This window comes from Elgaria multicarinata, chromosome 10 (genome assembly GCF_023053635.1).
Source record: "Elgaria multicarinata webbii isolate HBS135686 ecotype San Diego chromosome 10, rElgMul1.1.pri, whole genome shotgun sequence".
Classification (NCBI taxonomy): Eukaryota; Metazoa; Chordata; class Lepidosauria; order Squamata; family Anguidae; genus Elgaria; species Elgaria multicarinata.
The window spans coordinates 16348573-16374058 of record NC_086180.1 but is presented as its reverse complement, the minus strand read 5'-3'; the positions used below and the strand labels follow the sequence as shown (position 1 = coordinate 16374058).

The following is a 25486-nucleotide window of genomic DNA, read 5'->3' as shown; positions in this document are numbered from 1 at the left end:
GGGAGGGTAAAGTGCCATGAAGCTCCATCCCTGTCTATAAATATCCTATCTTCTCCCGTTCTGAATTTCACCAGAAGTTTCCCACAAAATCCCAAGGTTGCTTCGCAGAGTGAAGGCCCCAAAGTCTCCCCACACCAGAACCGTAAAATTAATATAGCCTTGGTTAGAGTTTCAGGCAACTTCCTTGTACTTGCTTTCTTCCTGGTCCATATCTGGCAGGAACGATAAATATGAGCATACATAGAACATAAAAATAGCTATGCAAAATCAGACCAAGGTCCATCTAGTTATGCATTCTGTTCACCCAGTGGCTAACCACCTGCTCACTGGAAACACACAGGTAAGATATGAGCACAATAGCATCCTCCCATCCATGTTTCCCAACAACTTTAAAAAGCAAGTTGCTATCCTTCCAGGCAATAAAGACAGGTTTGGAAAGAGCGCAGGCAATAGGTCAAATATGATGAGATGTGAACATAAGAAGAGCCATGCTGGATCAGACCAAGGGGCCATCTAGTCCAGCAGTAGCCCACCAGCTGCCTGTGGGAAGCCCACAAACAGGTCATGAGCACAATAGCACCCTCCACCCAACCTTACAGCAACTGGTGTACATAGGCATGTACTGCCTCTGATACTGAAGGTAGCAATATAGCCATCAGGATAGTAGCCATTGATAGTCTTCTCCTCCAAGAATTCGTCTAACCCCCTTTTAAAGCCATCCAAATTGGTGACCATCACCACATCTCGTGGTAGTGAATTCCATAGTTTAACTGTGCGCTGTGTGAAGAGGTACTTTGTTTTATCTGTCCTGAAACTCCCACCAATCGGGCTTCATGGGATGATCCTGGGATCTAGAGGATGAAAGGAAGAAAAATGGCTCCCTGTTCAGTTTCTAAAGACCATGCATAATTTTGAACACATCTATCATATGCCCCTTTACTCACCGCTTTTCTAAAGAAACAGCCCCAATATTGTAAACTTTCTTTGTAAGGCTGTCGTTCCAGCCTCTTGATCATTTCATTTGCCATATCTTCACTTTTTCCAACTATACAATATTCTCAATGATGATGTGTGGTGACCAGAACTGTATACAGTATTCCAAGTGTGGTCACACCATAGATTTGCATAAGGGCAGTATGATAGTGGCAATTTTATTTTAAATTCCTTCTCAATCATACCTAACATGGAATTTACTGTATTTCAGCATGTATTTATTTCAACCTCTTACGCAGGCTTTAAAACAAGTTTAGCAAATGTTTTCAAAAATTGTAAATTCAACACAGTAAGCCTATTAACCTGCTGAGGTTTTATGGAGAGGGCAAAATGGAGCAAATGAAGAATGCAGAGTATATGATTAACTGCTATCTTGTCTTTATTTGAATAACTGCAGCTAAAGAGAATTGGGTACCTCAATTTTCAAAACACAAAAATATGCACAAGGCCACCAGACAACTTAAATTTTAATACCAAAAAAAAAAAAATTAAACACACTTTTGTACTCCATCCTGTCATTTTTAAACGACATTTTAAAACAATTCTCATGCTGTGCTGCTGTGCCATTAAGAAAACCCTTAAGGAGATTTAATACAATGTACACCAATCTACACTTTTGTCTTGAAGAAATCGACCTAAAGCCAGAAGTCCGGTTTCTAATGCTCGTTTCACATTTTTAGAGAAAAATCTGTTCTCTACAGAAGGGGAAGAAATAAAAGTCTACTGAGCCATCTGAGCTTCCATAGCCTGCGCTGTCCATTCTGGGGCGGTCTGACTAATCTTCTCCAAAAGATTGTTAACTTGGAAGCAAAGCGACTGAATTTGTTTATCCCACGTAGGTAAGGCTTCCCGAGCTAAAAATGAAAATGGAGAACAACAGAAGTTATTTGTGGTTTATTTCTGAAAACGTGTGCTGCTATAAGTGACAAGCATAAGCAATTCTTTTGTTCAGGCTGTATTTTGGAATATAAAAATTCACACAGGCTAGCCATTGCAATACACACCTTTGCCATCTGCTGGTCATAGCAAGAATTACTAGCTTTTCATTTAATGTTTATTGCTTACCAGGTTAAAACGCTTTGCTTATTTTTAACACAACCTTGTATGTAAGGCCAGAAAAAATACTACTTTTTTATTTTAACTTAACAGTTTAGTAAAAGGAAACTGCCTTCTCTCAAGCAGACTGGCAGAGGATGGATGGATCACTATTCCTTGTCTGTCAGCCCATTTGGGTTTTGTGTTGGCTGCAATAGAAAGGGCTCCACTTCCTCTGTAGCCAGCATAGAAACACACGGGTTGTCGGAGGAGGAACAGCGTGATTCACCCCATCTGAATGGAATTCCTTGTCTCCTATGGCGAGGAGGCAAGTAGTTCAATACAAGGCTGCTTTAACACATGCTATAATTGTTCTGAGAGAAAAGCAAGAATCTATAGCTAAACTTACTTTCAAAGTGAACTATTCCATCAATCTGATCAATAAATCCATTCATGCGACCCTCTGTTATCATCTGGGAGGCTATCTTTTCTGCCTGGAAAAGAAAAACAAAGCAACGTGCCATGACTTCTACTTCCAAGAAACAAAAGTCCAGTCCCAATACGGTTTTTAATACATATATGTGTATGGGAGAGTCTATAGTAGAGAAAGGTTATCTAAATTGACTTGTTCATCTGGAAATCTTTGCATGTTCTAATTAAATAAACAAATCTCCAGATTAATCTAGAGATGCACCTGTGTGATACCTACATTACAAGAGACCTCAAGCATCATTTAAGTATCAGAAGGATTATGCAAGATTGAAGGTATTTGCAGATTCTGGTGTCAGAGATTGCAGATGGAATTCCAGGCAAGTGGGATTGTGTCAGCAACAAACTCTTACAAGGAAAATAATGTGTGGAACTGGAAAACAGGACCAACAAATTCCTTTTCAAAGGAGGGGGAGATGCATAATGATGTGATATTTCTGTTCCAATCCCATTCTAAATTAATATAGCAATAAACGCCTTATACCATCATCAAATATTTTGTCTTCAAATATTTATGTGTCTGCCCTCCTCAGACCAGTCAATTCTTAAATTACCTTAAACTGAAGACAGGGATAATCTGATAATTTTAAAACAGCATATAGCTCTTTTACAGTACTGTGCAAGAAACCAATAGCCCAACCATAGCATCACTCTAGTCACTTGAATCATCATCATAATATGGAATGCTGAACAGTTTACCAGCAGAAAGAACATAACCAAAATCAATATACCTTGGCTGCAGGAATTTCTAATAATGCTCCAAGTTCTTCAAAGGTAATGTTGTTATATAGTTTGCTTGCAGATAACAAATTATGTTCAATTACAGCTCTGTCTAAAATACTGGAACCTGAGGAAGAAAACTGACAACTTATCAGGTGTTTGGCTACAAGTCAAACATGGAATGAAACAAGTTGTATGTAGCATATATTCTGTTTCAGCAATACTGCTCCACAACAGAGGAAAAAGTAGAAAGAAATAAGCATACATTTCTATCATATTAATATAACTGTTGTTAAATGATTTCATGGGTTGCAATCATTAAGAGCATTTGTGCTGAAGTGTGAAATAGAAATCTGATAAATAAAGAATAAATAAGAGTAAATCTTCATTTTTATATCTTTGACCAAATCATAGTATCTGTGTGTAAATGTAAAAGTTAAACTGAATAAGGATATTTCATTCTAAATAACCCACTCTTGGAGACACAAGTACCATCAGCTGTTGTTGCTTTTTGGTGTGGCATGAGCATTGCAGCAAATTCTTGCAACTGGTTCCCTCTGATAATCCTGTCCAGATACATTTTCTCCAGTATCCCATAGGCTGCAAGCTGCTGGCACCTCTCATCCTTGAAGAGAGTGGCTAACATACGGGAACGCTGCTGTCCTGAAAAGCAGTAAGAATACTGTGAACTGGTTCCATCCCAATTCAGTATTATTCAGTTCAATTACAATGCATAAAGTCTACATCAGCATTTTTCTCAATTACTGATTTGTGGGTCAGTGTCAAATGGTGCATTTCATCCATTCTGTCCACAGCACAGCAACCATGCTGGTGGGCAAAAAACTCTATGCTCCCCTCATTGATTCAGCTACAAAAGGTTGACTATGATCCTTCCTTTCACACCATGGGAGGAACTGTGCATATAGAAACCCAGACAAAATACGGCTGAAGGGCCATCATTATTACACAACAGGTTGTAAATGTTGCTGAAGCTCCTACACTCCTTGCACTTCTGCAAAATCCTCCTGGACTTTTAACTCTCTCTGTCCATCTTCACTTACTATGAGGTCATTGACAGATGTGCTCCAATGTCAGCGAGGCAGACTGTCTGGAGACCTGAGGTCCATGAGCAACTTTTATTAAAAATTAATCACACAATTACTGCCAGTACTCCAAGAGTTTTCAAATTATATTTCATAGATGCAGATTGCTTACATAGAAAGGATCTCGGAGTTCAGGCAAAGGAATCTTAGGGATGCAATTTCTCTAGGATGCTATATCACCAAGACAACTGACTTCAATGATCATAATGGTAAATATGGATATTCCATTGAAAAGGCAGACAACTTATGGTAGCTTAGATATTCAGATGACATTTTTGCCATGGGAAATACATTGCTATTTTCTTTTAAACAGACCAAAAGCAAATGGGGGATGGAGAATCTATGGTGGAAGAACCACGATTTTTTCATGCCAGACAGGGTGAAAAATGCCTTCCACCCAGATTTCCTGCTGTTTTTCCCCATTCTGTCTTTAACATTGTCACTAATGGGAGGGAAAATTCTCACCTTTGACAGGGATATGGGAGAGCTTTGGATACTGCAGATCCAAGGCCTCCCTCAATCTGCTTCCAACACATCCTGTTTCCAATCACCATCGGAGCATCAATAGTGGAAGTTTCTAGTTTCTATCAACACAATGATGAAACTGCAAAGAGGCTTTCAATATTCTACGGCCCCTTGGAAGCCTATCCAGGGACTTTAGGACTGCAGCCTAAGGTTATGACATTTAGCACCCTAACCAGGGAGTAGATTCCATCAACCGGACTATTGCACAAGTAAATGTGCATAGGATCAGCAAACTAAACTCCCATGGTGTTCAATCACCTTAAGTGCATGTGAATTACACTATAAAGGCTTTTATGAAGAGATTTAAACTCATTTCTATCTATGTTCAGAGCCTCAAGAAAAACTAACTTTCACATATAGGCTTCCCCTCGAACAGTGCTATCATATATGCAATCCCAAAGATTAAAATAAAAATGGGATTTAGAAATAAGACTTCAGCTATTATTTTACCTGCTGATGCTAAGATGGTACAATGCAAAGCATGTTTCAGTGCCTCGAGTCTCTCACTTTCATGGACTATACTCTTGTAAGAGAGCTCATTATACCTCTGGGCAGCTTCAATGAACTTCCTTCTATAGTCAAGAACACGGGCGTAGCACACCTGAAACAGGAAAAAACACACAACCCAGAATCAATAAAAACATACATACAGTAATTGAGATTGCTAGAGGAGCATTTAAATAGCATTATAAAAAAAAATCACTCATACTACTTTTTAAAACCAAAACCAAAGTTAGTATTTAATTGATCACATTGTTTGCTATTCATTTACTCTACCCTGTCTTGCAAATTAGAATATTTCTACCGGTCTATACAAATCTGTACATTTCTAATTCTACCAGTATGTAGAATTAGGGTTTAGCAAATGGCAGCCCATAGGCCAAATACAATTCTTGGGGAGGAGTGGGAGAAGGTGTTGCACCCCAAATAATGTGCCAACACAATTTAGATTGCGAGCCTGCAAGCAGGGACTGCTTTAGGAGCCTTTTTATCAGAGGAGCGGGATAAGAATGCTTTTCATAAAAATAATATTCTCAAAATGACTGATTATAGGGGTACAGAGCACTGGACAACCTGCTGTCTGGGGGATGCAAGTCCAAATGCTAAGTCACAGATACACTGGTCTGTATCTGAGGAGGGCAACCAGGATGATCAGGGGTCTGGAAACAAAGCCCTATGAAGAGAGACTGGAAGAACTGGGCCTGTTTAGCCTGGAGAAGAGAAGATGGAGGGGAGACATGATAGCACTCTTCAAATACTTAAAAGGCTGTCACACAGAGGAGGGCCAGGATCTCTTCTCGATCCTCCCAGAGTGCAGGACACGGAATAACGGGCTCAAGTTAAAGGAAGCCAGATTCCAGCTGGACATCAGGAAAAACTTCCTGACTGTTAGAGCAGTGCGACAATGGAATCAGTTACCTAGGGAGGTTGTGGGCTCTCCCACACTAGAGGCCTTTAAGAGGCAGCTGGACAAGCATCTGTCGGGGATGCTTTAGGGTGGATTCCTGCATTGAGCAGGGGGTTGGACTCGATGGCCTTGTAGGCCCCTTCCAACTCTGTTATTCTATGATTCTATGGTCTGTCTTGTTCACACCACTATTCAGACTTTGCCTACCATATCAGGATCTATTCTTTAATTCAATGGGTTACTGATGAGTGCAAATGCTAGAAGCTATAATGATTGATCAATACTTTTACTAAGACCTCCTACAATACGTTATTTCTTTTCTCTCAAAACAAATACTAATATAAATATTTCACCTTATAATGGATTTGTAACTGTTCATTGGTTGATTCGTTCTGAAGAAGTGATGCTCTGTTGATATAAGCCTCAGCCTGAACAGGATCATCATCCTCCAGATACAGTCGGGCAATTTTCAGATAGGTCTCCAACTTATAGTCCACATTGTATTGCCTTGAATGAAAAGGGGGGAAATGTGCAATGTTTACACTGCAGCCTATTCCGATTGTGTCCTATGAGTCTGTAAATATACATAAGTCATCAGCAGGAATTTACAATCAGGCTGAATCTCAAAAGTGTTTGCTGCCAGCCACCTGTGGCTCAAAGGAAGGATAGTCTATAGCTCCCATAAAAATTAAGGAACAAAATGTTTTACATATTTGCTCCAATTTATCACAGAGGGAGGTATATCAATGAGTATAAACATCTTACAGAGACCACATAACACTGGTCTTAAAGGAATTGCACTGGCTGCCTATACGCTTCCGGTCGGAATTCAAGGTGTTGGTAATGACGTTTAAAGCCCAAAACGGCTTGGGACCTCGATACTTGAGAGAGCACCTCTCCTTATATATGCCTGCCCGAGACCTTAGATCTGTTGGAGGAGCCCTTCTCCACATTCCACCAATGCAACATATATGCTATGTTGGGACAAGGGAGAGGGCTTTCTCTGTGGTGGCACCCTGACTGTGGAATGCCCTCCCCTTGGAGGCCCGATTGGCGCCAACAATGATTTCATTTCAATGCCAAGTAAAAACATGGCTTTTTAACAAAGCCTTTGATGGTTAAACTCACTGGCACATTGTTTTAACTGTTTTCTGTATCTATTGCTTTTAAATGATATATTGTTTTAACTTGGATCATGGTTTAATTTGTTTTTAACTGTGTATATTTATTGTTTTATACTGTATGTTTTTATCTGTACGCCGCCCTGAGATCTTAGCGATATAGGGCAGGATATAAATATCTTAAATAAATAAATATAAACAGACTGTATAAATTTGGTTTGAGGGTCAAATGTACTCCTAGGAATGTACCTGATGGAAAGTATTAAATATGCCATGGCTCACTAGTAACCCTCCGTCCCCCATATGCCTTATGTTGTTTCCCTTGACTAGTAAGATTAAGCAGATGCAGAAGCCAGGGGTGCAAACCTTTTCAGCCCCAAGGGCCACATCCAGTGTCTGCTGATACCTGCCCCATTTATTTATTACATTTATATACTTCCCCATAGCCGAAGCTCTCTGGGCAGTTTACAAAGATTAAAAACAGTGAACGTTAAAAACAAATATACAAAATTTAAAAGCATAAAAAGCATAAAAACAGACATCCATTTTAAAACAACTATTCTGGGGTCAGTTAAAAAACAACTCAGCATATGCTGTTAAATGCCTGGGAGAAAAGTCTTGACCTGGTGCCCAAAAGATAACAACGTTGGCACCAGGCGAGCCTCGTCAGGGAGATCGTTCCATAATTGGGGGGCCACCACTGAAAAGGCCCTGTCCCTTGTTGCCACTCTCCGAGCTTCCCTTAGAGCAGGCACCCAGATGTTGAGCGTAATGTATGGGTAGGTTCATGTCAGGAGAGGCGTTCCGTCAGGTATTTTCCTGCTATCAGGAGTGGTAGGACCTACCTGAGGCAGCCTCTCTCCATGCCAGCTACATTTGGGGGGAAAACCACCATTGGCCATTGCTTGATCATGCATTTGGGAGTGTGTGGAGGCTTATTCGCTCACAGCGTCCATATCAGCTTTAGTTTTACTATAATAAAGTATGATCTCAGGTTTTGGAATGCTGATGCAAGATTGCTTTCTTCATCATGCACTTTCTTCATTAAGAGGAGCTGCAGTGTACCGAAAAAAGGTCAGATTTTCTAATTAAAGTATTTACTTTTGTCCTGTTTCCAAAGGAATTCCCACTAACACTTGTGCTGCATTCCGCCAGTCTTCTTCTTTCTCATAAATTGATGCAAGATGCTGTCTTATAGAAGCAACCTGGAAACGGGGATGGGAAGAGAGGTAATGTGTAATACAATCAAGTCATCCATAAAAGAGATCCACTTTCCAATACCCTTTCTCCTCTCCACTTCCTCTTTTCCCCCATTAGTAGTGTTTTGCTCATCTAACCACAAATACTCTAATGGTATCTTTCTGTATACCGAACAGCAGGAAAAAAAAAACCCTATGCAAATGTAGTGAGGCAAGACTTGCAACTAATGGCTATAATTGTTCTCCGCTTTTTGCAAGTGAAGTCTTTACACAATGACTGGGTTCACACAACACAATAACCCACACTCAAGGGTTGAGTATGGGTTGCTGTTGAAATGTGGATTATTGTGTTGTGTAAACCCAGCCATGCTAACAAACCATGGTTGTGACCCACAGGTCACAACCCAACAACAAACCAGGGCTTCTCTTCATGGGGTGTTTGTGGTTAACAAACCATAGTTTGTTAGTGCAGCTGGTTTCAGACAACATGATATGCTATGGTTCAACAACAACCCACATTAAACCATACACAACCTTTGAGTCTGGGTTATCACATTGTGTGAACCCAGTCAGTGTTAAATCAGGACCCAATGTATTTAAGTATGAAAGCTATGGGTGATAATAAAACACTTAAATTATCAGATAAATGACAGCTCTATTTACACAGGAAAGCTCCAATGTGGGGATACGCAGTGAATTCAGTTACCAAGGTGCACCAAATACATGAGGAGTTACCACAATTCTTTTTTTAAGCCTTAAGGAGCCCGTCTTCATATCATGCCAGAATGTATTTGAACAATTTAAGAGAGGAAACAGCATTTACTAGAGCCATTTGTTAAATGTGTAAGGATTTGCAACATGAAAACAGCACACCAACGTAAGCATTCAGATAAACATAATCCTAATTTACAAGACTGCAGCTGGAGTAGATGAAAATGTATTGCAAGTTAAGCGATAAATTTAATACTGCCAATGCAAAAATATTATACCACTGATGCTACTATGAACCCAGAAAAAATGTCACTAAGAAGCTTACCTGCTCTTCAAATGAAATTACACGAGGCTGGATCTTTTCCAAGGTGAAGTGATAGATTTCTTTGGCTGTGCTATCAGGAAGGCTTGGAAGATGGGTACAGAAATCTGTCAGCAACTGGCGTGAAATCACTAAACTGACATTTTCATTCACCACTGGTTTAAGAGACACAAGGAAGGAAGTCACACTATAGATTTTTGTTCGGGTGTCATTTGAATGAATTTTCAGCACATAACCATTGCTATTATTAAGACTAAACACCGAGTTTGCAACTCAAATTTTCAGGCAGCTGAACCTGCTAATAAACAATTGGGCCTTCTTCATAAGCACACAATTGGATTAAAACTTTAATGTTGTGCCATCATCACTGAATGACTCAAGTAGTGACAGTGCACCTGGACAGTTATCCAGCATTGCACAAAGCAGTTGCATGGCATAGAAGCAGGCAGACAGGAAAGCATTGTTCCTGTTTTGGCACAAGCCATTCAGTGCACCAGGACAGCAGAGTTTTAGGATCAAGTGCCCAAATATTTATACTAGTATTAACATTTTGCAGAGAGATTTTCCTTGAGGCTATAGTTTGTCACATCTACTCTTGATTCAAAGATGACTGATTGGGGAATCATTTAGGAATTTAACAGTTGCAATGCTTCTGCCAATGATTCTAATTGCTTCTGCTTTGACAGTCCAGTCACAAACATTTTTATTTGGAATGGAACTCACTTTCAAATATATGTAGCATGGAGCTTACTACTATGGCAATAATCAAATTTCAGAGCAACATCAATCAAAATTATTGGGATTTGGGCCAATCTCACACAATGACCGGGTTCGGACAACATGTTAGTCAACGGTGGTTTAAATAGCCAACTGTTGACTACTGTGTCGTCTGTCGGGACTTTTCCACACAACAGTTGATTATTTCCATAAAATAGTCTCTCTCTTTCAAGTTTTTATTGTTTATAGCCAATGGCAATCACAATACAAACACAAAAGCACACAAGTGAATTATTATTATTATATATTTGTATCCCTCCTTTTGCCCAATACTGGGCCTCAAGACAGCCTTGCAAAATATAAAACATATACATTTTAAAACCTATGAAAAGAAATATACAAAAGTTTTTTTAAAAAAAGATTAAATACATTACAATATTAAAACATTAAACATTTGAAATGCACAACAATTTTACAAGTCCTTAACATAGCTGGAGGCCCAGATTATTCACCAAAGGCCTGCCAGAGCAACCAATGGAGATAACCAACTATGTACAGAGCTGACTATCTGCACAACCGCTGGTTAGCGTGGTGTCTGTCAGGCACCACTGAGTATTTCACAGCGTTGAGCGGACTACTTTTGCTGGCTACAGAGTCCCCTGGCAAAAGTGGCCAAAACAATGCCTGCCGCTCTGCTACAGTCAACACAACTCCAGTCCAAAATCTAGATAGCAACAGATTGCGAGCACAGCCTCATCATGCCCTGACGAGACCCTGCCCACGAAATGCTGAACAATTGTCAAGATACCTGTGCCCTGCCATGTCATGGGCTGCACAGGCTCCTCCAGTTACTTACACTGGTAAAACTGGTTCTTGTTTTTGTATTTCTGCCAGAGGTTCCAAGTTAGTCATAGAAATGAATCATCTGAATTACTTGTTAAGAATTCCAACTGCTGCATTGCATAAACTAAGCCTATAGCAAAGAAGCGCTAAAGCGAATTAGCTATTCATTCAAAGACAGTCTGCAATCCTAAGCATCCTTAGCACATAGCACATTTCACTGAATTCAGTGGGGCCTACTGCTATGTTTGGCAGTGGACTGCACTATTAACTAGGAATTGCTACTGAAATCAATGAGGCTTAAGAAGTAATTCTATGGCCCCTAGACATTGTCTGAGGGGCCATAGAATACTGGGGATTCTTCCCTCCAAGGTCGGAGACAGTGCTCCAACCTTGGAAGGGGAAGTCAGAGATATGCCCCCCTCCCCCCACAGCTGGCATAGAAAGAATTGTGCCAGCTGGCCTCCAAGATTGGACAAGAAACCTTGGAGAGGGAGAAAAGGGGATGTTTCAGCAGGTAGGAAGATCAGAGAGGCCAGGATATGCGCTATCCTGAGCCTCTTCCAGTCTCCTTCCCCCCATCCCCCAAAGTGTTGCCACTAGGCAGGCACCAACGTCTGTCTAGCAAAAAATGCAGAGTGGGAAGAAGGGGAGGTGAAAGCTGCCTCCACCACTGTCCCTGATCATCTAGGATGCAACCAATAGGATTGGGCCCTTAATTAGATGTCTTTTAGAGCTAGAGATCTTAGTACATTTTCTTCAACTAGTAATATTATTAAGGTTTCAGTCAATTATCTGTTTTCTACATTGCCTACTCTGTGGTGTTTTAGAGACTGTATGCTGATAGGAAGATGAAGATACAAGCCACATATATCTACAAATGTCTAAATCCCATTGATTTTGATGACATTTATTTTTAAGTATGCATGCTTATGATTGCAGCCTCAACATATTTCCTAAAACCCAAGCAGTGTATATTTTCTTTTCGACTGCGATTCTACACTTACCACACAGTCATTCAAGCACACGTGAAAAATGATATTTAAACTCACTTGCTTCAACAAATGCTTTTAATGCCTCTAGTTGTTCCATTCCCGAAAGCTGAATTGCTTTCTCTAATATCTGCCGATACCTGCCAGAAAGTTATAAAAAATCAATCAGTTAACACTATATAATGGGTACATTATATTTTTAGAATCTGTTTTCCACATGTACATAACAGCATGCAGAAAACTATCAAATGCTGAGAGAGCTGTCAAAGTGCACAAAGTAATGTAGAATGCCATTCTTCTCTTGTATATTCTCTTCTTCTCTTATATGTTCTCTTAGAATATCTAAATACCACACATTTTATTAATTCTGATGTCTAATACATTTGGTGCTTTTCCTCCTGCAATGAAATGGCAATCAGTTTGCAGAAGGTTTTCACTCACTTTCACCTTTTCATACATTAGCTGTGACCAGACATAATACCCAAGAGCTTTCAAAAACCCAAATGAAGGCGAAACTCATACAAACCCTTTAATACCTCAGTACTCTAGTACCCTGCTCCTGCTTCAAATTGCTGCCAATGGCAGAATATATCAAACAAATTATCAGTAAAACGGGTGAATCACTTTGTACTTTCTGCCTGAGTGATGAGTTCCAGTCAGCAGCCAAGACAGCTTGGAATTACACTCTTGCACTAACCAGAGTGTAACAGAACAGTTTTACGGGTGGGCAATTATTTGCTCACTCTTATCCTCCTGCAGCTGCCTTCCTCAAACTGGCTGGGAATTGTAGTCCAACACATTTGGAGGGCTCCAGGTTGGGGAAGTCTGCCCTGCAGCATAAAGACTACCCTGTTCTTGTCTCCATTCCTTATTTACGCTGGTTGAATTATGGACTGTAAGCTCCTGAGGGCAGGGATCTATCCAATTGTACTCTGTAAAATGCCATGTACACTGGGGGTGGTATATATATTTATCTTCTTTTGAACCAGCCACTCTAGCTGATCCTTTTAAAGGCAGTTTGATCACCAGCAATTGACAGGTGATCATGCTTAAGAGCGTCTCCTGCTGATCCCTGCAGATCAAATCACTACTAAAGGCTAAGGATGAGGCCAGTCCGTGCTTCCCCCATGACAAGAAGCACCACCCGGGCCAGCCTTCCCCACTCTGGTGCCCTCCAGACTACAACTCCCATAATTCCCAGCCAGCATGGCCAATGGTCGGGAATGCTGGGAAATGTAGTTCAAAACATCTAGGGCGCACCGGGTTGGGGAAGGCTGACTTAGGCCTTCTCCGTGCCCGGGCCGAGGCCTACTCCTGCCCGCGCTTCTCTAACCCGACGCCCGTTACTCTTAGCAACCGAGAAGGGGGGAGGAGTCACTCACTTCCCCGCCAGGTCCTTGTGGGAGCCGCTGGAGCTCATGAGCTGGGTCAGCTCCTGCCTCACGGCAGCCGCCATCTTTGCCCCCCCTGCTTTTCAATCCCTTCCTGATGGGGAAGCGGCGCCGTCCCTTCCGCCGGCACCTCAGACGCGAGCCAAGGGAAAGAGAAACCGGGATGGGGTAGAGACAACAAGGCCTCCCACGCCGCGGCGTAACCATAGAGCGGCGCCTGCTAGACTGGGCGTGCGTCCGTCCGTCCGTCGTGACGCCAGCCACCCGGAAGCTCCTGAGCCGGATGTTGATGCTCGCTGGCTGACTGACTGGCGGGCGGGAAGTCGAGGGAGCTTTGAGGAGGGAAGGCGGGAAGAATGGGGCGCAGGGAATGAAGCGCTGAGAGTGACGCGGCGCCGGTTGCCAGGGCGCCGCTGCCGGGTATTATGGGATGCGGCGGCGGTGGAATGGCGCTGGGCGCGTGATTTTGAACAAACACGGAACCTGTTGCCGCGGCGGCTCTTGCCGGAGCGGTGGCAGCAGCAGCGAGTCCCGACGAGAAGGAGGACGAGGGGCGCGGCTGCGGCGGCGTGTGTGTGTGTATGTGTATGTCGTTGTTCGTGGAGACGAGAGCGGAGCCGGGGAGACAGAGGGAAGGAGAAGGGCGGACAGAGATTGGTAAAAGTGCCCGGCTGTGGGAGCGAGGCCGCCGCAGGTGAGGGTGAGCGCGAGGCGGGCTGAGGGGAGTTAAACGGCGGCTGAGGCGAGGGCCGGGGTGGCCGGAGAAGGTGGCGGAGAGACAGGCGCTGCCAGGCCAGCGCTGATGAGCGCGGAGAACGGAGGGAGGGAGCCGCGAAGCGCGGCCCCTGCTTGACAGGACTGGCTTGCGGGCAAGGGGCGGGCGGCTGTGGGAAGAAGAGGCCGAGGCGCAGTTTCCGCCCTTCCCCATCCTATTCCGCATCTCTCACTCCCCCACCCCCCCATCCCTTCTCCTGTCTTCATGACAAGCTTCTGCCGCAGGTTACGAGCGCAGCGGCGCTGAAGCGGCTTCTTCTTCTCAAAACCCGGGGTGCCCCCAGCTGGGATGGAGACGGAAGAGCCTTCAGCCCCGGCGGCGGCAGCAGCGCAAGATTTCGGCCCGGGTGCCAGGTGTTAGTGCAGAGGTGGAGGTGTCAAGTGTCAGTCGTGCCAGCGGGTTGTAGAGATTGACTGTCGCTGAATAAGATGCATTATTATAATTAATTGTGGGAATAGTGAAAGTGGATTACCAAAACAAAGAAACCAAATTGCTTTTAATTCTTGCGCAGATGTTCCCGACGGTGGGGTAAGCAGAAATTATTCAAATGTGGTGGGTTTCTAAGGGGGAGTGAAAAAGGATCTCATGTTCACATGTTATGGGAGAATCGAGTTTGATCTCGTTCTTCAGCCTTATGATGGTTATTTGAGTAGTTTTTCTTCTGTGCATCATGCAAAAACATTGAAATATTCATCATCCCCTATTGGGGTTATTAGTTCCCCCTAAATCTGATGTAGATGGGAGGTAACGAGACAGAAGTTTAATATACAGAAAGTCATAATATTACAGGGGTTTAATGTTTTCTACAGCCAGCTGAGTTGTCTAACTTTATACTAGGTGGAATTGTTGGGATATTGTCTTGTAATAATCCTATCAGATCCAATGGTGTAATTAGCAAATTGTTATTGTGAATTGACATACCTTGCTGGAGTGTGCCTTGATTGCAGATATATTTTCTTAAGGAAGGATTGTAAAATATTTTGTCAATACACTAAGAAAATCTGCTGTTTGCTTGTTTTGTTTGGGTCCTGTCTAAAGAGCTAGCATTTATCTTGTAGGAAATGTAGTACTTTAATTTTTATAGTGTATAGACTGCTTGACAGACATTAGTTAAATACAATTTCTGTTTATCTTTATATTGCCTGTGGTAAAAAAAATTATGGGGCAAACCCAAGCCTTTCTTTCTAAAGCTGTTAAGTTGGTCTTGATTTTCCTTTTTAAAGATTTTTTTAGCTGAGTTGTAATTAAAATGCAGCCCTCCTGTCATAAACACACTGAGCAGATAACTTTAGGATTCTAATTTTGCAAGTATGTATACATTCAAATTTATACATTAACTTTGATATTAGTGGAACTAACATAATAGTTCCTTCAGATGGGTACTATTCATTACAGCCCATTTTCCAACAAAGAGCAAATGAACCAGTAGAGAATTTGTTTTGTATAAGGAATGTTTATCTGCTAAGTCTAACAAGGGCAAGTTATATTTCAACGTTATCAGTGCTCTAATCTTATAGCACTGTCTTCCAGTTATGCTGATTCTGCGAAAATCAACAAGAATGTTATTGGGAGGGACAGGTGAATGTATTGAACAGTTGGACTCAACTAGTGGTGAAATGCTGGAAGATGAACTCTATCGCATTTATAGCAGGAGAAACCAACATATGGTTCTAGCGATTTTGTTGGACAGCAACTCTAATCATTCCTCACCAGTAGTTATGCTGACTATGGCTGATGGGAGTTGCAGTCCATCAATATTTGGAGGGCCAAATGTTCCTCACACGTCTTAAAATATGTTGTGTTTTACTCAATAACAAAACAAAGTATTGGCTTGAATTCTAAAGTTGTGAGTTTTGCCGACGAGTAGAGTGGGTGCAGAACTGAAACTTTAATAATGGGTGTTGTAGTTGTAAGATCTGAAATGTCATTAAGACGGGCTTTATATCTTGGCGCTTGTATTCAACATATCTTGGAAGTGTTGTAGTTAGAAACTACGTAAAATATATGGAATGAAGTCTCCATGAGGTAGGAATTCTGCCTGCCATCCTTTCTCGGAAGTAAGTTCTAAGAAATTTGGAAATGTGGGGTCTTTCAATGTAAGGATGTTTGGGTTGTTAAATTACTACGGGTTGAAAATAGTTGAACTTATGTCCCACTGAAATCACTAGGACAAGTTAGTCATGGTTTAGTTCCCACTGAAGTCAATGGGACTTAACCGCAACTACTTTGATATGTATCCAATCCTATGTATTTTTTAATTTGGGGGGGGGGGAAGGACGCATACATGATTTGGGGTGGAAAAACAGCCCTTCCCATTTTTGTATGCTATTTTAAAATCCTTTCAATATTTCTTCATTGACACAAAGGAAGACAGCTTTGTTTTTGGCTTACTAGAGTAAGAGTTGTTGGAAGATCTCTCCCCAACCCCAGAAATACCTTCCATGTAATTTGTTAACAAATTCAAATAGTTCATGGTCAGAATTAAGTGGTGCTGACGCTTTAAGGGCACAATGCTATGCATATTTAGACAGAATAAGTCCTACAACTCCCAGTATGCCCCAGCTGGCTGGAGCATGCTGGGAGTTGTAGGACTTTTTTTGTCTAAACATGCATAGGATTGCGCCCTAAGAGACTGATGATAAGATGTAAGAGCTTTTATTTAATGAAAATTCTTGCTAGTCTATATATACAGGAATGAACTGATTTCTCATTCATCGCGTGTTTACCCACCACCTTTTCTGCCTGCTTAATTGTATTCCACAATATACCATTTACTTCTTAAGGTGCTGTAGACCCCGAGGTTTTTTTGTTGTTGGTTTTGTTTTGCTGCAGTTGATTAATCCGGCTACCCTTCTGGAATTAGTTTTGTTTTATCGCTCTGAAGCTGGCGCCCTTCCCCACCACTCACCCCTATTATTAAATTTTTTTCGGGGAAGAAGCAGAGAGCTGTGCGTGCGTGTGTGTTTGCACGTTCTCTCGTCGTCGTTGTCCGAAAGAGAAAAGCTACTGTGCTTTATCTCTCCCTGTAGGTCAGCTCTCTATCAGCGTTGTTGCTTCTTCTCTTGCTAGGGAGCGTAGTGGAAGTAGGGGAGGGCAGCTATCCTCCGGTGGGAGTGGCTCAGGCCCTGGTCAGGGCGGAGGCAAGCGAGGAGGGAGGAGGCTGAGGTTGTTGCTGAGCTGGGATGTGATGGTGATGACGAAGTGAAAATGGCGGATCTTTCGAAATACTATCCCGGCCCCTGACATACCAGAGACAGTAGCTAAACAGCCCTAAGAGGCTCCCCCCTCCTTTGCCCGCTGCTGCCAGCAACCCTCCCTCTGCTCGCCTCTTCCTCCGGCTCCTGAGCAGCCGCTTTCCAGCTATTCAAACACTTCAGGGGGAAGCCCCCTCCCTCCCCGCCTCGGGCTGGGACTTAACAGCAGGGAAGGACTCGATGGCTGCGCCCGAAAGAGGGTGAGAGACGCTCCAAGGCCTGGACGGAAGGACATGGGGGATGAGCGGAATTTGCATCCTGGGAAGGGTGCCCTGCTGCCTTAGTCTCAGGTGTTGTGAAGAATAAGACTAACAGTTAATATGGTTTGCAATGAAGGGAGTATTTGGAGCTGCTAAGGCCTAATTCATTTTTCAAGGTCTGGTTCTCGGACTATTCTTGAAATGTGCCGGGGTTTCTGTCTCGTCCCGTGTTTGTTGCTTGAGGTTTTGGGTAGTCCTTGACAGTGCTTATACAGAACTTAGAGGAATCTCCGTAGAACAAATTACTGAACGAACTGTGCCTGTTCTTACTCTAAGCGCACTGTGCAGTGAAGAACATTAGTATGTTAAACTGCTTGTGCGTCCCTAATCATTTTAGAAGCTAATTACGTTCACAGAAGATTAGTCACATTCATCATGGGTGTGTTAACTCTTCTTAAAATATAATTAACACTTGCGGTGTTGCAATGGACAGCAAATAATGCCTTCACAGCATGTTCAGTCATTACAGCTGTAAATAAATGGGAGTTTGTAAATGCATCCTCTTTAACCTTTGAAAGGTGGGGAAAGGTCAATGCAGCAGTGATGATACAGAAAAGAAATGAGTTTTTCTAGAAAAAGCATTTATGATATTACGAAAAGGTGCAATGGAATATCGTTTTTAAATGAAATATGGGTGTGTAAATAGTTTAGGACAGGTGGATTTTTAAAATAAAAATTCGGATGAATTCTAACTGGTTTTATGTAATTTCTCTGAAAAAAATACTAATAGCTCTATCTTAATATTGTTTACCCAGTCAGGATCCTAAAGTGTAACGAATAATATCACTCTTTTGCTTTGGGCATTCAGCACTCAGTGCACATAAAGATCTGGAGAAATTGGGTAATCCTGATTTTCCTCTCCATTTCCCCTGTCTATGAAATTGAGTATCTCTATCTGTTACTGGCCATCTTGCCAGTAATTTTTGTTGATGGAAAAGCAGGATATAAATGTATTATATAAGTAATTAAAATTGTAGTGCCCAATTTTTGTTGGCCCTGCAATATGAGCTTCATGTATTAAATACACTACCCTATTTCTAGGTGAGTTACCTTGGAGAACATATTTTTTAGTAAAACACACAGCATGTGTATATATTGTTGATAAAGTTTAACAATGTTTAATAAAGTTTTCTTGATGAATTTTAACAAAGTGTTCATGGACATTTCCCACTTCATCAGATGCATGAAGCGTTAACCCCAAGTTGGCAGATCTATATACACATGCTTGGGAGGGGAAATTGTAAATAGTGATGTCAGAGGGATATGAAATGCAGAAAGAACAGTCTGATAATTATCTTAACTGAGGGTGATTTTGATATGGAAATAATTGGTTAAGTATTATATGTTCAATTGAAATGTAGAGCAAAGATGCTTTATACATTTTTGATGTAAGTCAGTTATTGTTTATATCCTGCTGTAATACTCAGAGGACCTCACAACAAAATAACATAGATACATTCCTAAAATATAATTAAAATTAAATATGAAGCTGCTCTGTGTAGACATCTAAGGAGTAACAGCTTGATTTTGAATTACAGCTAAACAACCTTTTCTGTTTTTGTAAAATAAAACTTCTTACTTGGGGGGAAACCAGTAGAATTATTTATTTATTTATTACATTTTTATACCGCCCAATAGCCGAAGCTGTCTGGGCGGTTCACAAAAATGAAAACCATAATAAAACAACCAACAGTCTAAAAACACAAATACAAAATACAGTATAAAAAGCACAACCAGGATAAAACCATGCCGCAGAAATTGATATAAAATTAAAATACGGAATTAGAAGAATAAAATTTAAAATTAAGTTAAAATTAAGTGTTAAAATACTGAGATAATAAAAAGGTCTACAGCTGGCGACAAAAGGAGTACAGTGTAGGCGTCAGGCAGACCTCTCTATATTTAAGGCATTATGAAAACTATAAAGTAGAAGCCAACAGAGTCTGCAAGTTAAATGGAGGTTTTGGGTCTATTTGCAATATTGCAATCTCTTGTTAAAATACAGAAAATTCCAACCACATTTAAATGAAGTTTATTTAGTCAAATAATTTAAATAAAACTATCTTTATTCAAACAATTTAAAAACTAAACTATCTACTTTTGTGTGATTTACAATGATCTGCCTCTTAAGATTTGCAGTGAAAAAATTGTATGACTTGGTTCACACATAACACTAACCCATGTTTTATTTTATCCATGGCTTGTTGAATTCTGGGTTGTCATTATGTGTGAATCCACAACCATGGGATGTTCATAGGTAGTTTCGCCAGGCTACAGAAGTGGTGGGTGGGAGTGATCAAAATAAGCAGCTGCTCTACATGCCAGTACTACAGTTCCATAAAGGCATTTGGGATACAGGGGGAGAGCGGACAAAGTAGAGGAAAACAAACAATCCAGGGATTGAGAAAACAAACAACGTCTTTGATTGTCCGCCAGACAATCCTGGGTAGGGCAACAGACTATGGGTTAAATAAACCATTGGTTAGCAATATGTGCAAACTAGGTTAATAAAAAAATGTTAAAAACTTAATGGACTCGATCCTGATTGTCATGCTTTGATTAGACCCATTGAAATAAATGGGACTTCAATTAGTCATGACTTGTACACTGATTTCAATGGGTCTACTCTAAGTATGACTTTCTGGATCCAACCGAAATACTACTTTAACTTTTTTCAGCTTCCTAATTAAACAGATCAAGTTTCATATTACTTTGTATGACATTATAGGGTGAGTACCAAATTCCACCAGCCATAGTTTGACATGTACAGAGTTTATGAAGATCTTGATTTGTAATGGAATAATCAAGGTTCAGCTTTCTGGCATTTATTTCTGCTGCTTTTTTTATTGCTCAACAAATTGTACACTTGAAATACCAAGTAGCCTTGCAGTTAAGTACAAAATATTTACCAGTCCACAATAAAATTTAGTGTAGCTCACTCATTTGCTATTTCATTTGTTACATATATCATGATTTGTTTATTTTGGCTTGCCCTCCCTGAAACTTAAGGAGAGTATGTTATCACGAATTATGCATAGATATTTGGAGAAGGTGGATATTCCCATGGAGATAGAATGCATTAGGATTTTTTTTAATATAGTGAACAACAAGATTGTAGCACTGAAGACCTAAAACAATCTACATGAAGGCAGATGGCATTGAAATGAACTGCTTCTAATTTGGAAACTATTGCTTCCAAGTAATTGTTTTCAAATTTGTTTGAAATATTAGAACTTGAAAGTTGTAGCAGTCACCAGGAGAGCAGATTGAAATCCAACTCTGAGCAAATAGTTCATCCGATGACAATTTTAGAAAATTAATGTATTGATTTGGCTCTGCACCTGTTGGATTTTCATCTCCTGTTTTCTGGTGCTGCCCCTGTAGTGTGTTTACACACAGGTACTGCCATCCTTCAGCTTACTGCATATACTGCAGAAGCTAAAAGATGGAAGTTTTTTAAGCTGGAAAGTTGACTATCAGCTGTAAGGCATATATGCATTCATATTACCAGTCATTGTGTATCAAATACAGCCACAGTTTGCAAGTTTAGTAATCTGGAGTTCCCCTCTATGATACCTTTGAGAACTGTGGAGTACTGTTTTTTATTGCTGAAAATGTAGAGCCTGCCCTTTGGTAGCCAATTGGCATTCTCAGGGCAGCTTATTAATGAATAAACGGAAGTTGTTAATTCTGGGAACTATCCATAGAGAAGAGATCTGCCAGTTGCAGTACATTGCCAGGGGCCTCAGTTGGCTTGACCTACCTATAGCCCCATCCACGTGGTGCCATGATATTATAGAACCAAGCTGCTTCACATCGCTTGGTGAGTCTCTTCATGATGAGTCAGTTCACTGTGTCTTTACTATGCTTTTATAGAATTATGAGTGGGTTACAGAGAAGGCACAGCTAGGCTGGAACAGCATGACCTCTGCAGAAGAACATGCTTTCCTGCTACAGGGCTCACTGCCATGAAAAAACGTTTTACTACAGTTCCATGAGTTTATTGAAAGATGGCTGTCATTAATGAACCCCTTGACATCATACTTTTAGCCAGAATTTCAAGTTCATTACTCTCTAATGATGAATATCTATTACTGACTTCATTTTCATGATCCCACTGATCTGTATCTTGGTAGGTGCACAATATGGAATGAATGCAAAGGGCATCTTTGTTCGTATTACTCCTATAACAATTTTTCTTATTCTAGTTGCTGCTTCTTTAGCTGGCATTCAACAAATTCTCACTGGCATTCAACAAATAAAAGGTGCTGCAGACTCAGTTCAGTTCTGCTGGGATGTTCTGTTGATCAACCAACAAATATTAATCCAGTCAGCTTTCAGAATGAAGATATTTTACATATGGAGAAACAGATTATGTCCCAAGTACAGTGAATGAACAACCTGCAGGGAATAGATGCACCCAACTTGAATGATGTCCAGCTGGTAGTATACAACTTGACTCAATCACAGTTGATCTGGTAGCAGTTTCTACTGCCGTCATGGAAGTCACAGGTCTTCATTCTTTAACGTCTGGCACCCTCTAGTTTTTGTTTGTTTGCACTTTTGTCTTTTTAAGCAGAGGTCCATCTGTCTGGCCAGTCAGCCTACCTATCTAGAACTTTAGCTTGACCTTCATTCGAATCTGTAGCCTTGAATCAAATGATGGGCCTTACAGAATTTTGATTTCCATTGCGTGACAACATCCATTCTTCATAACAGCATGCTTCTTTGTTCCGGTGACCTGCCATCTTCTTCATTTGAGCTGGTAACTTCCTGAACTGGAGATACTGAAATTTGTAAGGTCTGCCCCATCTAGATGTGTTGAATAAATATACGTAAGAAGCCTTTTGTTGGAGAAGGGTACTTATTAGATTGTAAGCCTATGCGGCAGGGTCTTGCTATTTACTGTGTTATCTGTACAGCACCATGTACATTGATGGTGCTATATAAATAAATAATAATAATAATAATAATAATAATAATAATAATAATAATAATATGTACAGATGACCATTGGGAATCATGAAGTAATATGTTTCATTTTTAAAGTTCAGATTACACTTCCTCAACCTGGTGACCTCCAGATGTTTTGAATGACAACTGACAGTATTCCTTATAAATGGCTATACTTGCTGAGGCTGATGAGAGTTGAAATCTAAAACATTTGGAAGGCATCAGGTTGGGGAAGGCTGGTTTCGTTTATCACAAAAACCTGGGGTGACATGCTCTGTTCGATACAGTGACCTTTAAGAAGGAACAATAGACTTTTTCTGAGGAAAATTTGCAATAGAGATGACATAAATTATCAAGTTTCTGAGGCCCTGTGATGCTGCTATTAGCAGGTGAGTGTTAGGGCAGAAATATTGAGACTTTGCTTCCTGACCCAAGTGAAGGTAGTTGAAGAACTTTGGATATTTATTTCTTCCAGCACAACTCTACTCAAAAGCAAGCCCAATGATCTCAGTGGGGCTTAGTCCCAGGTATATGGCATAGGATTGCAACCTTAATGACCTGACAAGGATCTTGAATTGGCTCTGTGAAAAAAGACAGTGGCACAGAGATGATATTTTCTGAGCTGGTTTGTAAATTCTAGTTAAAGCTAACTATCATTAGTGGAGAGTTTTTCTAGGGCTGAACATTCTTCCTCAGAGCTGTGATCTTCAGTGTTTTCTCACTTTCAATTATTCTTGCTTGTTTTCACTTTTAAATTTGTATTTCTTTCATGTTAATGGTATGAAAATAATGTTTAAACTTTAACTTAAAATAGCTCACAGAGGAGAAATACTATTGTTCTGCTCTATCTAAGAAGAATTCCTGTTGAATATGTTAGAACTTCAGTCCATACTTCTATAAGGGCAAGTTTGGTGCTATGCTCAATGCATCAGTATCATTTTCCTTTGCCTAGGCAGTTATAAATAGTGCTTTTGTGTAGATCTTCCACACTGAATTGAAATACCCTTTTATGAGCACTAAGGGTCCACCAGCTGTTGTCTCTGGCAAAGCCCTATGCCAGTTGAAATGGAACAGTACCAGCTCTGCTGGGTACAAGGGAATCTTAATAATTTCAGGGATTATGTTGAAAGATTAATGTATACATTTCTATAGCTACTTTTAGCTCTGGTGTTTTTTTTAGCCCGGCTGAACAATTAAAATTAACCATTTGCCTGTGGGATCTGTAAAGGCAGTCAATGGCTTATTGATGTACAGTTTTTACTTAATCAGATTTTCAATGTTTTAAGAATTCTGGAATTAAGTTTTGTATCACATTCTGCATGTATACAGTATTTCATAACCTATGTTTTTAACACAACTTTTTCTCGCTCCTACTCAGTATGGTTCAAATGATGGCTGGGCATCTGACCAGTCCAAAAAAAAAGAAAGAAGTTATGGCTGATTGTTGTCAGATAACAGTCATATTTTTTAAAGCGTTTACTTTATTAGAACAACAAAAAGGATACTTGAATTATAGACAGCTTTGAAACTTATGTTAGTTATAAAAACCGATTAGTTACTTGTTGGACAATAATGAGATTTTTTTAAAAAAAATCAGAATGATTTATTATAACTTTTAATGAAGTTAAGTAAGGTTTATATGCATGTGAACAATTCGCAAAGTGGCCATGGGACCCAAAGAGGGCAAAGCTAGCTGCCTTTCTCTGGGTCTTAGGCAGGATCTACACTACTGCTTTAAAGTGCTTTATAACAGTTGTAAAGCGCTTTAACTGCTTTAAAGTGCTATAAAACTGTTATAAAGCACTTTAAAGCAGTAGTGTAGATCCGGCCTTAGTAGCTGTTTTTCTCCCTGCCCTGAAGTTGTGTTTGCTCTTTTTTGGATGAGCTTGCTCATGCTCTCTGTCTCTCTCCATGCTGTTCACACCTCTTCAGCAGCCACTATCCACACCTCTTTGGTATTTGCTTCAGTCTCCTCTTCCTCCATGCTTCTTCAGCGGTAATCTCCATGTTTTCTTTCCTGCATGATGTCCATGCATCTTGAATTACTTTTCTCTCCTGAATGTCAATTGTTTCCCTTTTATCCTCAGCGGTGACTGCAGCCCAAGTGGCTGCAGAAGGCAAAGACTGCCCAGTCTTGAGGATGCTGGGAGCTGCTAAATGCATGGACTTAGTTGTTTGCTGAATAGACTCAACGAAACTGTTAAAGAGCCATAGGTGGCTCTTGAACCACAGGTTGGCCACCCCTGCTATAAAATCTGCTAAGTTAACAAACTTTAGATTTGTGCTTTCTAAAAAAAAAAGACCTTTATAGAAGAAGGGTATCCTCAATTATTCTACGCCACTTGGTGCTAGTGACCCTTCTCATTGCTAGGTGCTATATTATTTAACTAATAGAATCATAGAATAGCAGAGTTGGAAGGGGCCTCCAAGGCCATCGAGTCCAACCCCCTGCTCAATGCAGGAATCCACCCTAAAGCATCCCTGACAGATGGTTGTCCAGCTGCCTCTTGAATGCCCCTAGTGTGGGAGAGCCCATAATGGAACTCATATTCCATTGCTAGTGACTGGTGAAGCTTGAAATCCTCCTGTGGCAAATAAGGGTGCAGGTGGACCTCGGATCAATTCTAGGTGTCCTGTCATGTTTTAACTAGCTATTTCTACCTACGTAGATATAATAT

At 40.7% G+C, this 25486-nt stretch overlaps 2 protein-coding genes across 6 annotated transcripts in view; one reads left to right on the top strand and one right to left on the bottom strand.

Annotated features, from left to right (window-relative positions):
• Positions 1-1354: 1354 nt before the first annotated feature.
• COPS4 (COP9 signalosome subunit 4) lies at positions 1355-13775 on the bottom strand. 2 transcript variants are annotated; one of them, XM_063135484.1, is made up of 10 exons: positions 13558-13775; positions 12236-12315; positions 9630-9781; positions 8496-8599; positions 6627-6780; positions 5316-5466; positions 3712-3900; positions 3249-3364; positions 2438-2522; positions 1355-1847 (listed from the first exon to the last, which is right to left on the bottom strand). In XM_063135484.1, exons 1-10 carry the CDS (start codon positions 13629-13631, stop codon positions 1714-1716), a joined length of 1239 nt encoding a protein of 412 aa, XP_062991554.1. In that variant the 5' UTR covers positions 13632-13775; the 3' UTR covers positions 1355-1713. The 2 variants fall into 2 exon arrangements, with proteins under 2 accessions (XP_062991554.1, XP_062991555.1); XM_063135485.1 differs by having other exon boundaries at positions 3730-3900; positions 13558-13772.
• Positions 13776-13934: 159 nt separating this feature from the next.
• Positions 13935-25486, top strand: part of LIN54 (lin-54 DREAM MuvB core complex component) — a 37713-nt gene continuing 26161 nt past the window's right edge. For 2 of the 4 annotated variants that reach the window (XM_063136315.1, XM_063136313.1), the window contains exon 1: positions 17529-17795. The gene's annotated coding sequence lies outside the window, so the exon portion shown is untranslated. The other 2 variants (XM_063136312.1, XM_063136314.1) reach the window with 2 other exon arrangements.

Excerpts from the sequence above, each read along its gene's own strand:
- COPS4 (XM_063135484.1), bottom strand. The coding sequence starts at position 13,631 with ATGGCGGCTGCCGTGAGGCAGGAGCTGACCCAGCTCATGAGCTCCAGC. Across the intron at positions 3,365-3,711 it reads TGGTACTTGTGTCTCCAAGA|GTTCCAGTATTTTAGACAGA; the intron begins GTGGGTTATTTA and ends TTTCTTCCTCAG. Across the intron at positions 1,848-2,437 it reads TGGAATAGTTCACTTTGAAA|CTCGGGAAGCCTTACCTACG; the intron begins GTAAGTTTAGCT and ends TTTCATTTTTAG.